This window comes from Trachemys scripta, chromosome 13, assembly GCF_013100865.1.
Source record: "Trachemys scripta elegans isolate TJP31775 chromosome 13, CAS_Tse_1.0, whole genome shotgun sequence".
In the NCBI taxonomy this organism is placed as follows: Eukaryota; Metazoa; Chordata; order Testudines; family Emydidae; genus Trachemys; species Trachemys scripta.
Genome location: NC_048310.1, coordinates 19,461,224 through 19,474,895, shown reverse-complemented (window position 1 = coordinate 19,474,895; position 13,672 = coordinate 19,461,224). Strand labels below are relative to the sequence as shown.

General features: G+C 44.7%; 1 protein-coding gene across 1 annotated transcript in view; it reads right to left on the bottom strand.

Annotated features, from left to right (window-relative positions):
- The window catches only part of LOC117886753 (fatty acyl-CoA hydrolase precursor, medium chain-like), a 26,911-nt gene extending 13,965 nt beyond the window's left edge, over positions 1–12,946 (bottom strand). Inside the window, exons 1-5 of the mRNA XM_034788798.1 lie at positions 12,689–12,946; positions 9,529–9,673; positions 7,481–7,660; positions 3,964–4,168; positions 1,133–1,271 (exon numbers count right to left, since the gene is read on the bottom strand). Of these exons, the coding sequence (XP_034644689.1) occupies positions 1,133–1,271; positions 3,964–4,168; positions 7,481–7,660; positions 9,529–9,673; positions 12,689–12,946 (927 nt within the window). The remainder of the gene's footprint in view (positions 1–1,132; positions 1,272–3,963; positions 4,169–7,480; positions 7,661–9,528; positions 9,674–12,688) is intronic.
- Between the last annotated feature and the right edge of the window lie 726 nt (positions 12,947–13,672).

Sequence of the window (13,672 nt, the reverse complement as noted above, 5' to 3'; positions counted from 1 at the left end):
CCCCCCTGCCCTGCTTGCAGCCAGCCCTATACCCCCCCATCTCCAGCCAACCCCACACCGTCTTGCCTCCAGCCAACCCTGCATCCTCCTGTCTCCAGCCAGCTCTGTACCCCCTGCCCTGCCCGCAGCCAGCCCCTCACCGCCTGCCTCCAGCTAGCCCTGCCCCACGCCCCTGTCTGCAACCGGCCCCACGTCCACTGGTGCCCTGCAGTTCTCAGGGAAGTAACCCTGCACACCTGCTTCAATGAGGGGGGCAGGGAGCAGCTGGGACCCACACATGTGCACACCCTAGGCCAGGTGACCAGACAGCAAGTGTGAAAAATCGGGACATGGGGTGGGGGGTATTAGGAGCCTATATAAGAAAAAGACCCAAAAATCGGAACTGTCCCTATAAAGTCAGGACATCTGGTCACCCTAGCACACCCCCAGGGAGTGGCGGGGACTCACACATGTGAAATGGAGCTCATTTCTAGTTCAGGCCCATCTTTTTAAAAAAGAACTTTATGTAGGGTTAACATACATCCGTATTTTCCCGGACATGTCAGGCTTTTTGGTTCTTAAATCGCCGTCCAGGAGGCTGGGAAAATACAGACATATGGTAACCCTATTGGTACAAAAAACACATACTGTGGCACATCCCTTAAATCAGAACTTTTTATAGGGAACCGGTTGTTAAGATTTTGGCAGCTCATCACTGCTCCTAGGAGTTAATTATTGCTTGTAAAGCGCTATGTAAGTGATATGGCAGGATTCAGAAAGGCTTTTGAAAGACATTAAGAAGGAACCTGTAATAGTTTAGATATAACTCTCAATTATGTCTTTCCAACAAAAACAAACTTCCCTCCCCAACTCTTAAACAACGAAGGATGTGTAAAAAGCCTGGAGGAGTAGATCTAGGGAAAGTTCTCTTCATCTGGAGAGCTGCCAGAAAAATTACTTCCAAAACACCTTTCTTAAAAACTACTCTTTAGCTTGGATTTTGGCTTCAGTGAGCACTTCCAGCTCTACAAAATTAAGGGGATGCAGACATGGTCTTGGCTGCTGTCCAGGACTATTGGAGGAGATCACTAAGCACTTGTAATAATTGCCCATGGGTTTGGAAACATTACTTTTGTACAGTAGCTTTGCTTACAGGTAACTTGGCTTTCTCATTGGAATGGGCAGGGGTATAAATATTCAGGTACAAACAGTCTTCAGAAATTGAGAAGTTAACTTGTTTAGTTGGAAAAAATTCTTCAAATTTTTTCAGCATCGTCTGGTCTTGTAAGCACCTTAAAGAACAGAAAGGAGAAGAATGTTCTTCAGTGTTATAGTGACAAAAATATCCATTATCAGTTTCACTGGAGGATGTTACATTTCATCATACATTTTAAAAAAAAGCATTTAAAAATTCAAACCATGATTCTTTTTATTTAAATCAGATTTTTTTTTAGTTTACATGCTGCTAGTTCTTTCTTCCCATTTTATAGTCTGAAATTGCTAACGTGGCTGTTTTGTACTTGTTTCATCAACTAGATTGCCAATTAGCAGAATTTCAGTTTTTTACATGGAGATTTTTTTCTAGTAAAAAGTTTCACGCTGAGGTCCTGATCAGCAAATACACATGTGCTTAACTTCACTATTTAGGTAGTCTCACTGAAACCAACTGAGCTACTTATGGGAATATAGTTAGTGTTTGGCAGGGTCAGGGCATTAAAATGCTCATCTCTTTTGAAAGAGTCAAACACAGGGCCTCATTAACATCCTTACTGTGATAACTCCACAAACCCAACCCCAAAACTGATAGCAAAAATAGGGTTACCATATTTTAAGTGTCCAAAAAGAGGACACCCCACGGGGCCCTGGCCCCGCCCCAACTCCACCCCCAGCTCCGCCCTGCCCCAACTCCGCCCCTCCCCTGAACGTTTCGCCCCCCTGCTCCTCCCCCTCCCCTGCTTCCCACGAACATTTGATTCGCGGGAAGCCTGAAGCAGGCAGGCAGCAGATAAGCTGGGGCTGGGGCGGGGCACGAGAAGGTCCGGCCCCCCCAGCTGGGCCTCCGTAGCTGAGTGGCTCCCTCCGGCGGCCGGCTCTGGCCCCAGAGTCTCTGGCCTGGCTTGGCTCGGGCCCTGGGGCGCCGGCGCCAGCCGGCGGCTGAGCAGTCCCGGTCCCAGCGGCTCTGGACGGCTCGGCTCGGGCCCTGGTTCTGGCCGAGCAGCTTCGGCCCGGACCCGGCCCTGGGTGAGCGGCGCCAGCCAGCGGCCAAGCAGCCCCGATCCCAGCGGCTCTGGCCGGCTCAGCTTGGGCCCCGGTTCCAGCTGAGTGGCTCTGGCCCAGCCCTGGCAGAGTGAGCGGCGCCGGCCGGCAGCCAAGCAGCCACCGGCCCAGCGGCTCTGGCCCCAGCGGCTCCAGCCCGGACCCAAGCCCCACGACCCCTCCCTCCCTATTTTCCCAGACATGTCCGACTTTTTGGCAATTCCCCCCGGACGGGAATTTGAGGACCAAAAAGCCGGACATGTCCGGGAAAATCCGGATGTATGGTAACCCTAAGCAAATAGCACATGCTATATTTTCAACCAACACTATTTTCCAGTATACGGAACTTCCACAAATCGAGAAGGCTGAAATTCTTCAAGGCTATATTCCTCCATTACAGTTTGCACTCTGAAGTCAGAGGAACATTTGCTCACTTATGCCTAAAACGGTTTTCTATTTTTAACTTTTTTTATGAACACACAAAATCCTTCACAATAACCTGGTTCATGCATTGAAAGTCTCTGCAACTTTTGAAAGTCTCTGCAACATTGTTAAAACAAAATTCCTTCTGTGTTAAGCCACTAATAGATTTTTTAAAAATAAAAATACAGTTTTAGTTGCTAATGTTGCAAACACTGTTGTACAAGCTTAACTATAAACACATGACTAGTCCCAATAAAGTCAATGGGACTATTAATGCGAGTCAAGTTATGTTACCACTTAAATATTTGCAGAATCAGGATGTTAATTTTTCAAATATCTGTTTTTTTGTTTTGTTTTGTTTTTTTACTTATAGCAGTTTTGTAAAACTCAAATAAGGTACCCTAACAGTAGCACCATTGTTTTTAAAACAGCACTTAGAATTTAGTTCATTATAAATTTAAATCTAAAATTGCAATTGCACAAGTTTTCAAATGGGTTTGACAAAGCCTCAACCTGTTTTAAATCAATAATTAAAAAAATAAAATCAAGTGATTTAAATTTCACCACCCTGTTTCATCAGCGGCTCAATTTTCCAGTATAAAAACTGGTGTAAAAATTTGACATTAATTAGGTCATTTTAGAAACTTAGGCATTTGTAATTCTTCCTTCATCATATTACTTATTGCTAAATACAACAGTAAAGAAGAAAAGAAAGAAGTGCCAAACCAGTTTCTCTGCTCTTCCTGTAAGCAGTAATAGGAATTACATACTGCATTTCACAAACCCCACCAACAATGCGGTCTAAAATTAACTGTTTGAGGTGTTAACATCTAGCGATGGTAATAGTTTAAACTTGTATAGCACCTTCTATCCAAGAATCTCAAGCAAATACTCATCAATTTCAGCTGAGTTTCCCAGTTAGAATTTAGGTGTGGAGGACTTCTATGAAACCGTCTATATGTTCTCCAGTCACATTCCATAGGATTATCACATCTGTAACTATGTGTCCCATTAAGACCAGCGTACCTAGAAAGCTAGGAACCCCAGTACTGTTTGAAGGGTTTAGCGCAAGAGCTGTGCGAACAGCCCTTGCTAATAAAACAGTATTAAACCTACACCAGTCTGTGTGACTAGATTTACCATCAGGGCAGTTTTTCTTTATTGTGAAAGTACACTCATTGGGCCGAAGTTCTCCTCTAGGATAAATGCCTTTACCCAGTGAATAAATTCAGTTTATTTCAGCCATTAATGCTACATTTAAAAAAAAAGTAAAAGATGCATAATTTGGAGCACAAGGATTCTTACACTGGTGGAAAAGAAGTTGCATCTCTCACACTGATCCACGGTTCAACTGGTTGTGGTGGGGAAAATCTCAGGGCTCCCACAGGCGGTTTTGCAAAAGGAATTCCAAGAAACACATTTGTAAGTCTGTCAGTTCCCTTGACAGCAACCCATTTTCCTTTCAGTCGCCCATATTTGGTAGCCACTTCTGGTTGTTTGATTTGTTGTCCTGTATAACATAAAATAAATAAATAACCAGACAAGTAAATGGCCTGATTCAGATTCCTGCTGACTTAATGGGTTTTGGATCAGGCCCTACTAGCACCAAAACACTAGTACCCATAAAATTTGCTTTTTTTTCCCCTAGGGCTGTCATTAATCACAGTTAATTCATGCGATTAACTAAAAAAAATTAATTGTAATTTAAAAAATTAATTTGATTAATCACACTTATAACAATAGAATACCAATTGAAATTTATTAAATATTTTTGGCTGTTTTTCTACATTTTCAATATTGATTTTAATTACAACACAGAATACAAAGTGCACAGTGCTCACTTTATATTATTATTTTTGATTAGAAATACATGCACTGTAAAAATGATAAACAAAAGAAATAGTATTTTTCAATTCACCTCATACAAGTACTGAAGTGCAATCTCTTTATCGTGAAAGTGTAACTTACAAATGTGCAGATTTTTTTTTGGTTACATAACTGCACTCAAAAACAAAACAGCGTAAAACTTTAGCGCCTACAAATCAACTCAGTCCTACTTCTTGGTCAACCAATTGCTAAGACAAACAAGTTTGTTTACATTTACGGGAGATACGGTTGCCTGCTTCTTATTTACAATGTCACCTGAAAGTGAGAACAGGCGTTTGCATGGCACTTTTGTAGCCGGCGTTGCAAGGTATTTACATGCCAGATATGCTAAACATTCATATGCCCCTCCATGCTTTGGCCACCATTCCAGAGGATGTGCTTCCATGCTGATGATGCTCGTTAAAAAAATAATGCGTCAATTAAATTTATGACTGTACTCCTTGGGGGAAGAACTGTACGTCTCCTGCTCTGTTTTACCCATGTTCTGCATACATTTCATGTTATAGCAGTCTTGGATGATGACCCAGCACATGTTCATTTTAAGAACACTTTCACAGCAGATTTGACAAAACGCAAAGAAGGTACTGATGTGAGATTTCTAAAAATAGCTACAGCACTTGACCCAAGGTTTAAGAATCTGAAGTGCCTTCCAAAATCTGAGAGGAACGACGTGGGGAGCATGCTTTCAGAAGTCTTAAAAGAGCAATGCTCTAATGCAGAAACTAGAGAACCTAAACCACCAAAAAGAAAATGAACCTTCTGCTGGTGGCATCTGACTCAGATGATGAAAATGAACATACGTCAGTTCGCATTGCTTTGGATCATTATCAAATAGAACCCATCATCAGCATGGAAGCATGTCCCCTGGAATGGTGGTTGAAGCACGAAGGGACATATGAATCTTTAGCGCATCTGGCATGTAAACATCTTGCAATGCCAGCTACAACAATGCCATGCGAACGCCTGTTCTCACCTTCAGGTGCCATTGTAAACAAGAAGCAGGCAGCATTATCTCCTGCAAATTGTAACCAACCTTGTTTGTCTGAGTGACTGGCTGACCAAGAAGTAGGACTGAGTGGACTTCTAGGCTCTAAAGCTTTTCATTGTTTTATTTTTGAATGCAGTTTTTTTTTGTACATAATTCTATATTTGTAAATTCAACTTTAATGGTAAAGAGATTGCACTACAGTACTTGTATGAGGTGAATTGAAAAATACAATGTTTTTGTTTTTTTACAGTGCAAATATTTGTAATAAAAAATAAATAAAGTGAGCAGTGTACACTTTGTATTCTGTGTTGTAACTGAAATTAATATATTTGAAAATGTAGTAAACATCCAAAAATATTTAATAAATAAATGGTATTCTATTGTTGTTTAACAGTGCGATTAATCACATGATTTTTTAATCGCTTGACAGCCCTACTTTTTCCTCTTCTCTTCAAAGCTTTCCATTGTTTTTATTGGCCACAGTAAGTGTAGCTATTACAAACACTGATTTCTTCCATTGCAGTGTACATTCCCCCTAGGATGACCAAATGTCCCGATTTTATAGGGATAGTCCTGATTTTGGGTCTTTTTCTTATATAGGCTCCTATTACCCGCCACCCCCATCCTGATTTTTCACATTTGCTGTCTGGTCACCCTAATTCCCCCCCAATATCAGAATTTTCCCATCATTAGCTTTCTCCGTAGCAAGGAAAAAAGAGCCTGGAAGGCCATCATTTTGCAGTGAGATCCAGAGATGGGCTCCAATGAAAACCACTGATCCAAACAACCACCAAACTTTTGAGTGTTTGAAATCTGGATCCAATGAGAATTTTGTGACTTAAGTCTTGAGTCCATCCCTATCTACAGTACATGACTAAAAGAAGGCTCTAAAGTTAACTAGAGCACAATTGTTATCCTATCAATCATTATACTCAGTCCTGCCCCTGAGCAGGCTAGCACACATCACAAAGTTCAGTATCTTGTGTAATCTGGTAAGTTTCCCCTTTGTCTTTGAAAACTCTAATATTTAGAACTAACATTTAAAGAAGTGCAGCAAAAATATTTCATGGCTCTGGTCAGTACTAGCCACACTCTCCCCAGACTGTCAGCAAAAGAAATGCTCCTTATTTTCCTTGAAAAGAACCTGCTCTGAAATATAGGAATGGCATTTTTTTTTGGGGCACTCCCTCCATTCTACTGCCTTCAGCTCTGATAAGCAGTGAGGTTCTGTAAAAGCACAGCAAAAATAACCCTGGAGTATGTATACAAGGATGACTAGATTTAAAAAGAAAAAAAAATTTAAAGCTGTGTGCAGAACACAGCCAGCCTAAGCATTGGAGATCAGAAATGAGCCTGCAAACACAAGAAGATAAACTCAGATTTGATGTAAGCAAGTGAAACTCTATTGTAACTTAGCGGATAAACTTTTTAACTGAAGTTACAGCAAGTAGGAATTTGACCTAAGACCTCTGCTGTAGAAACAACAATTAGATAAAAGCAGAAGTAATTTCGACTGCTGATCCAACAGAGTTAACCATATAATGAGCAGCCTTCATGTGCGCTCTGGATAGATTTTGATAGTCCACTTAATATTTCTACTTTCAGACTATGCAGATTTCCTTTCAAATATTTTATGCACTAAAATTAAAATTAGCCTTAAGAAAGACTGTGGTGACAAATGACCAGGAAATGTACATACTCAGTCACACGTCTCTGTAAAAGTGAAATAGATCAATTCCTGAGAATAATACACCTGTGTGTCCAGTGCAAACTAGGTCTTGCAAACTGTTTGCCAACTTCATTTGGGGGGGGGGGGATTAAAATAAACTAGGATTTTGGTTAAAAACAAACACAAAACAAACAAACAGAACCAGTCAGAAGCTGATTGAGTGGGATTCAGAGATTCCACCAGTGATTGTCTTTAAAGCAAGACATTTTATTTCTTACCCTCAGCGAGAATTGCGATCACCCATGCTGCACAAATCAGGGATGAAAGCAGGGAACTCCTACCAGGAAAAGACATTTTCTTCTGTGCACTTGAACACGGTGTTGTCTTCCTTGTTTTAACTGCTGAAAAAGCAAGCCCAAAAGTCACACCACAAACACGTGGTAGAAATATGTTGAAATCTGTTTTTAAAACTCAGTTTTGACCTAAACCCTGACTGAAAATGAGCCAGTAGTTTTTGGGGGAAGCCAATATAGTACCTGTCACAGAAAATCATCTGGGAGTAATGATCACACTCCCTGCCCCTCCCCCATTTTGAGCCACACCTGTCACAATCATTCTGAGTTCCTCTTTGCTTTCTGAAATGCAGGATAGAAGGGCAGACAAAGCAGTTGTACAAACTATTTGAAATCAATTCAACAAGGAAAAGCTGATAGGACTCACTACAAAATAAGGTTGGTGCACTGAGAGTGTATTTCAATAAACCTGCACTTCTTCCTGCAGAGGGGATATTGTTCAATATAATAGTCACAATACAGAGCTGTGAGAGGAGTGCACATGCGACTGCTCACACCTCACAGTACCAGACTCAGGCCTTGGCTACACTGGCGCTGTACAGCGCTGCGACTTGCTGTGCTCAGGGGTGTGAAAACGCCTCCCCCCCAAACGCAGCGAGTACAGCGCTGTAAAGCACCCGTGTAATCGGTGCCTACAGCACTGCACGCTCCCTTGCAGCGCTGCAAGCTACTCCCCTCGCAGCGCTGGCGGCGTGACTACACTCGCGCTTCACAGCGCTGCTGCGGCAGCGCTGTGAAGTCCCGAGTGTAGCCAAGGCCTTAGAGTGGGGGAGAAGGCAGGCAACCTGAACCACCCCACTCTCCCCGCCAGGTCCAAATGCGTGTTGTGTACCATCGCTTCCCTCCCAGTTGGCAGCACTTGAGGGAGCTCTCTAAAGCAATTGCACCAGGCAGAGGGTCGACTCCTTCTCTTCTCTTCTCTTCCCCTTGCAAGGGATGAGAATCCATCTGGAAAGAGGGCCAGTCTCTCAGACAGCCCCAGGACATTCAGTTTGAAGGGTTTGGTCTCCCAGAGTCTATTGCCTCTTCACAGGGTTTACCTTCTACCCCTCTTCCTGCAGCATATTGCCTCATTATAAGTCAGGGTGGCTTTGGGAGCAGTGCATCTTGTGGCTGTCTCATCAGCTGGACTACATGTGTTACCAGCAGTCTCTGGATGGCGCAGCCTTCTTCCTGTTCACCACCCCTTCCTGTAGTAAATTCCCCCTTTTAAGCTCCTTCTCCACTAGGCTAAACAAGCCTAGCAGGTAGGTCTCCTTAGCGTGGAAAAGGCCTAGAAGAACTTGTTAGCCTCTTCTATACCAGTGTGAGGGTCTGACACTTCACATATCCAACCGCTCAGGTTGGGAAGGCCGTTCGGGTTTGGTTTAATCCATTCCGGATTTCCCATTAAAAGAAGTCGGCATTAGTGTGGTCCTTTCCTGTCTGGTATAGTACTCAGAAACTATACTATGGTTGTAGTGCAAGATACCATTCTATTATATGAGGGTTTGTATCCCTCATGGTCTGGATACAATGTAGCTCTGTGTGATTGGTGATCAGGGAAAAGGGGCTACCCAAAAGGGTATCTACTGTTCATTTGATAGCGAATGCCTCTTTTTCAATGATTGAGTACAACTTTTCCCTAGGAAATAGCTTCCTACTTAGGTATAGGACCAGGTGTTCCTCTCCTTTGAAGTCTTCTGAGAGTCATGTTTTCAATCATGTTTTCAGTTCCCTGAATGCTTTCTTGCACTTCCCATCCCAATGGATCTTCTTAGGGTTGTTGTCTTTTATGAGTTCCCCCATGATAGAAGTGAAGTTGGGGATAAACCTCCAGTAATATCCTGCTAGGCTCAGAAAATGTCTGACTTGCCTCTTCGTCTGGGAGACGGGACATACCGTGAGGGCTTGCACCTTATTGACCACCAGTTTCACAAGGCCACCTCCTAACTGGTACCCCAAATAGGTTACTTCATTCACAGCCAACTTACATTTCGCTGGGTTGGTCGTAAGTCCCACCTCCTGTAGGGCTTTTAATTCCACTCTTAAATGCCATAGGTGGGCTTCCCAAGTGGGACTACAGACGATGATGTTGTCAAGGTAGGCCGCTGCATATTGATGGTGTAGGTTGAAGAGCTTATAAATAAGCCGTTAGAAGGTAGCCACAGCCTCGTGGAGGCTGAAAGACATGGTCTTAAATTGGAAGTCTCCAAAAGGGGTGGAGAAAGTGGTTTTCTCTTGCAAGGAAGGGGAAAGGGGATCTGCCAATAACAGATTGATGGTGCTCCAGTGCTTTGCCAGTCCCAACCATTCTAGTAACTCATCCTCCTTGGTATTGGGTATTGAATTTCGTGATGGCATTGGCCTTCCTGAAGTTGATGCAGAAAGCAATGGTACTGTCTGATTTGGGAACAAGAACCATGAGGCTCCTCCATTCACTTTTGCATTCCATAATCACCCACATCTCCAGCATCACTTGTACTTCCTCTCGGACCATATCCCACATCCTTCATGGCAATGGTCTAGCTTGTTCTCAGACTGCCCTGGGGTAGTCTCTAGAGGATGTTAGACCCTGGCAGCTGGAGAACACCACTGTAACATCCCCAATTAGATGGTGAAGTTATTTCCTTTGTGTAGTGGAGCGCTCTTCATCCCCTGGTACCACTGCAGGAGCTTCACTGCTGGGCACCTGGACTATCAACAGGACTTCCTGTGCCCAACAAAGTTTGAGAAGGTTCACGTGGTTTCCTTCCTCGTCCTGGGTAGTCTTATCTCATAGTCCACACATCCTACCTGCCTGACCATCTTGAACAGACCTTGCCATCAGGCCATTAATTTAGACTTGACTGAGGGCAATAGCTGAAGAACATTGTCACCCATCTGAAAAGTCCATAGTCGTACCCTCCCTATTGTAATTTTGTTCCTGGGTGTGTTGGGCCTTCCTCAAATTCTCCCTGGTGAACACCCCTATATTTCTAAGTTGTTCACTTAACTGTATGATATATTGGATTGCGCTTAAGGCCCCCACATCTTGTTCTTCCCATCTTTCTCATCACAGTTCCAAGATGCCCTGCAGTTGGCAACCATAGAGCAACTAAAATAGGAAGAATCCTATAGAGGCTTGTAGGACCTCCTTTATGGCAAACAGGAGTGGTAGTGTTACCCTGAAAAATGGATTTTGGGGCACCCCTAGAATAACCTGCATATCGCCCCTTTAGCTTGTCCTTCCCAAGATATGGGTTTCCAGGGCAGTTAAGGAAACACTAAAGAACGTGGCTATAACCTTCCGATAAAATGATTGACACAGACAATATTTTCTCCTAAATAAAGCATCTTTTATTAATATAACTAATAATCCCTACCACAGTATAATCTACAAATAAAAATCAGGCACAAATCCCTTATTGGAAGCTAAAGAGCAATGAAACTGCAATAACATACAGTTTAATAATACTGAGTGGATGCGCTCTGTAATGGCCAGTCCATTGCAAATCACTGACAGCAGTTCTTAAACGTACTCTAAATTTTACATAGGTAATTTGTGATTAACAATGGAATTTTATGCATCTTTATTAACACTCAGACACACATAATACTATACACTACACTGCGCTATACTATACCATACTTATATTTATACTATGATTAAAACTAACGGACTTACTCTAGCCACTGACTTTAGCCGCTACTGCTGCTGTTGCTGGTTTTCCAGACTGTTCTGTTCTACTCCTTCAGGTCAGTTCTCTGCTTGATCTTGCCGTCTGTTCCGCTCCAGCAGCGGCTCTCCTAACTCCTCACTTCTTCTTTCTCAGATGTTCTAACCATTGGCCTTTTATACTGTGCTCTCAGCTATCAGAGCTTTTCTGCACATGCTTATCGCTAGTTGTATGCCACAGAGTTATGCTGCACCTGTTTGGCTTTGTGACAATTCTATGGAGGTTTTTTTTCCCTTTACACCTGACCTTTCAACATTCTGGCCTACTATCAGCAATGAAGTATCATGTGACTTGCAGCTTCTAATGGTGGACTGACTTTTGCCTATTCAAAATGGAAGCTAGGGACACAAAATGGAGTCCAGGGAATCTCTCCAGTATCAGTGGAAGTAGCTGGTCCCACTGCCTGGGTTTGTCACTTCAAACACCCTCTTAAGGGTCTTATTAAACCACTCTACTAGACCATCAGTCGGCAGCTGGTACACTGAGGTCTTCAGAGACTTGACCTTCAGAAGGGAGCGTAATTCCTGTATCAGTTGGGAAGTGAAGTTATTACCATGGTCTGTTAATATGTCACAGGGAAATCTTCTGAGAAGAGCTTCAAGAGCTCTGGAGCTATAGCTGTTGCTTCTGGGAAGCGGAGAGGCACAGCCTCTGGATACCTGGTTGCATAATCTACAATCACTAATATGTACTGATGTCCTGCCGCAGTTTTTTCTAGGGGTCTGAACAGGTCTACCGCGATCCTTCCAAAAGAGGTGTCAATCAGGGCAGAAGCATAGGCACTGACTCCATGGGTGCTCCGGGGCTGGAGCACCCACGGGGAAAAATTAGTGCGTGCTCTGGACCCACCGGCAGCCAAGATCCCCTCCCTGGCCCCCCGCCTCACCTCACCTCCGTCTCCTCCCCTGAGCACACTGTGTCCCCGCTTCTCCCCCTAGCTCCCAGCGCTTGCTGCTACGAAACAACTGTTTCGCGGTGTAACAAACTCTGGGAGGGAGTGGGGAGGAGTGGGACCGCAGTATGCTCAGAAGAGGAGGCAGGGCTGGGCCGGGGATTTTGGGAAGGAGTCCAATTGGGGCAGAGAGGGGGTGGAATTGGGGCGGGGACTTTGGGGAAGGGGTTGGAATGGAGGTGGGGTGCGGGCAGGGCAGGGTGGGGGCAGAGGAGGGTCGAGCACCCACCGGCGCCTGCAGAAGTTGGCACCTATGAGCAGAAGGACCAAGGGTGCCTTGGGAATCCCTGTGCTTCTAGTAGTTGACATTCTGGGCAGGAGGAACAGTATTCTCTCACTTCATGGTGTTCGCCTGGCCAACAGACAAACTAAAATCCGGGCCAATATCTTCTCTCTCTCCAGGGGGCCCATGCAGGAGATATCACATACTAACTGCAGCACAGCCTGGCAGTACCAGCACGGTACCAGCAGCTGGTCTCTCACCAATCTGGTTTGCTGAGTCTTCTCAATTTGGTATAAGCACTCCTTCCTGAGTGCAAAGTGTGGGTACCATTCACCTTCCTCAGACTCTGTTTTAATGGGGACTAGTTGCTCATTGCACGGCTTAAGGTAGGGTTGCTCCTCTGTTCTAACAAGAAATTTCCATTCCGTAAGAGGACTTCCAAGTCCTGGTGGCCTGCTTCTTTCTTCTGGTGAGGGTCTGCGGCTGTGCTGCTCAGGACGTCCCTTCCCTGGGGTCATTGGGTTCCCCAAGGTTTGCCAAGCTTTGGTGAGCAGGTATCGCCACTTGGCCCCTGTTCTCACTTGCGGCCCAGGCCTGGGTATTAATAACCTGCCATAAAAAGGACCAGTCTAGGCCTCTAATCATGGGGTAGGCCAGTTTTTCTGCTAAGGCTGCAGTTATTACTGCAATATGGGCTCCCACCATCAGCTATAGCTGCTGGCTGAGGTAGGTCTTGACATTGCCATGGATATGCTGAAGGTAGATTGTGGTTTTGGGAGTGGTGTTACTTCCCACTATGGAGGCCTAGACCACCGTCTGGCTGCAACTTCCCTTGGACCATCACTGGTGCCATCAACTTGGGGAGAGGGGTATTTCCGTGCCCAGGTTTCCACCATCCAGCCCTGGGCGTACTCACACTCCATCAGTGGGCACTCCCTCTATATGTGCCATCTGCCCACAAGAATAGCATGTTAATGGGCTGGGGTTGCCAGCCTCTTTCCTAGACTGAGGGCAGCTCGTCTGTGGGATGTTGGCCAGACCTTCCTCTATGAGCCACGCTTCAGTTGTCTGGGATGCCTGGCAGGCCTACTGGCAGCGTTGCACTCGCATTCAGCCTCCTTGTCCCCCTTGGGCTGACCTGGGCGTATGGGGTGGCCTGCCCATTTGGGAACAGGGCTGGCCTTAGGCACGGGTGAACGGGGCGAAAGCCCAGGTCGCTGTTACAAACGGGGCGCCTCCGGAGC